The 1,999-nt window shown below is 31.7% G+C and overlaps 1 protein-coding gene across 1 annotated transcript; it reads right to left on the bottom strand.

Annotated features, from left to right (window-relative positions):
• LOC132310173 (putative lipid-transfer protein DIR1) lies at positions 1 to 1,492 on the bottom strand. Its single transcript, XM_059808391.1, has 2 exons — positions 1,196 to 1,492; positions 1 to 738 (listed from the first exon to the last, which is right to left on the bottom strand). Exons 1-2 carry the CDS (start codon positions 1,490 to 1,492, stop codon positions 724 to 726), a joined length of 312 nt encoding a protein of 103 aa, XP_059664374.1. The 3' UTR covers positions 1 to 723.
• Between the last annotated feature and the right edge of the window lie 507 nt (positions 1,493 to 1,999).

Consider the following 1,999-nt stretch of genomic DNA (forward strand, 5'->3'; position numbering starts at 1 on the left):
CCTACCTGTTTTTATATGGAACTGTTTTATTATTATTATTATTTAATTATTTATTTAGATTTTATTTTTTAGATTCGTTTTAGATAACCAAATTTTTTATTTTTATTTTTTAAAATAGAAATGATATTAATAATTTGCTTGCTATTTTTAGATATATAGATATATATAACTGTCCTTAGAAAACAAACACATACACTCCACATAATTAAAAAATGTATTCATACACTTTACATGTAAGGAGTAATATTATTTTTCATTACCTTTCAAAAAAAAAAAAAAATTTGTTTTTTATTTAAATTATTATGCTATTATATATTGAACTTCATCTTCCAATCTCAAATTTCACTAAAAAAAAAAATGTGGTTATGTAACTTACGTTACTCGTAGAACAAACACACATATACATACCAAATAAGAACAATCTCATCACAAATTTTTCAAAGAAGCCACCTCGATTGGTACTTTCAAGATTTATTTACAACACAATTCAGATAAATACAAGGCATATATAACTAATTTACTCCAAACTACATTGAGATTTTATTCGCTCTTCTACATATGATTTGATAGACTAAAAAAGATAGATATAATCCCTACACACACAACACACACATTGTCGGTGTGTGTGCATATATAATAATTGAATAATACTTGTCTCTTTACCATGAGGAACAACTTTCTTACACCTTTCACGAACCAATTGAAAGGCTGCATGTGTTGTAGTCATTTGCAGCATCCCTGAAAGAACACAAACTCAACAAGATATATTAATTCAGCTATGATTTGTCAAGCAAAAAGATATAACATTCCCTACACACACAACTGCGTGTTTGCATAATAATAGTCTTTTTACGTGTCCAATAGAACTTTCTTACAACTTACATGATATTATTGAATAATACTTAGACGGATCCAAAAAATTGTATCAGAGAGAACCATCTTAAACAACAAAAATATATAGTGGGATATTATCAAAACTTGAGTAGGAGTATTTTAAAGATTTTAATGTCCACTTCTTTTCTTTATAATATTTAATATTATAAAAAAAACACGGAATTGAATAATATCATAATATCTTGATACGGAGTTCATAGTTATAAGGAGGAAGTTGGTGTTACAACACCCAATGTTATCTTTAAAATTGAATTGCATTATGAAAACACTTTCATGAGAGATAGAGAGAGAGAGAGGGTACCTTAGGAAGAGTGAGGTTGCATTTGGGAGGGAGTTCCATGGCGAGACGAGAATCAACCCCAAGTTTTGACAACACGAATGAGTCCTTATAAGAACACAGACATGCCAAGTCAGCACATGAAAGGGCCTGGCAACACTCCGGCGTCGGCTTGGCCGGTTGTGGCTGATGAGTCACGCAGGGCTCGCATGCCAGCATACCAGCCTTGGTCATATTACAAAACTCAAATGCTTTCGACCCTTCCAATACCATAACCAAAACCATCACCACCACCACCATCATCTTCCTACCCATCTCCATTTTCTACCTACGATATGATTGATTAATTTTGCAGTTTTTCACTTCAATATATCACCTGCTTGTTAGGTTGGGATTTTTTTTCGGAAGGAATATATATATATGGTTGTGAATTTGCTTCTTATATATAGAGAGAAAAATAAATAAGTGGTAAGGGTTTGTTTGTTGGTTTAGTAGAGACCTCCTGGTGTTGTAGAATCAGATTCAGAGGCAAGCATTAGCCTGATTTAGAAATAGTGTAAAAGAGGTATTTCGAATTATTGCTTTTTGATCTGAATATATTCTACAAAAATTCAATCATTTGATGATGCAAACTAAATGAATGACAGCACGGATTTATCGTAATCAGTCTATCCGAGGACGCAAAAATCAAAGGTTGTATTCGGCTGTATGGAATTAAAGTCTTGGAATTGAAATTGGAGATAATTTTAGTTCAATTTTTAGAGTTGGTTTTCTCCAATTCCTCCAATTTCAATTCCTTGCAGCCGAACATAACTTAAGAGTATTTCT

This window comes from Cornus florida, unplaced genomic scaffold, assembly GCF_030987335.1.
Source record: "Cornus florida cultivar Cherokee Brave unplaced genomic scaffold, ASM3098733v1 CherokeeBrave_3.0.0_Hap2_Chr05, whole genome shotgun sequence".
In the NCBI taxonomy this organism is placed as follows: domain Eukaryota; kingdom Viridiplantae; phylum Streptophyta; class Magnoliopsida; order Cornales; family Cornaceae; genus Cornus; species Cornus florida.

Coding starts and splice junctions, on each gene's coding strand:
- LOC132310173 (XM_059808391.1), bottom strand. CDS start 1,492: ATGGAGATGGGTAGGAAGATGATGGTGGTGGTGGTGATGGTTTTGGTT.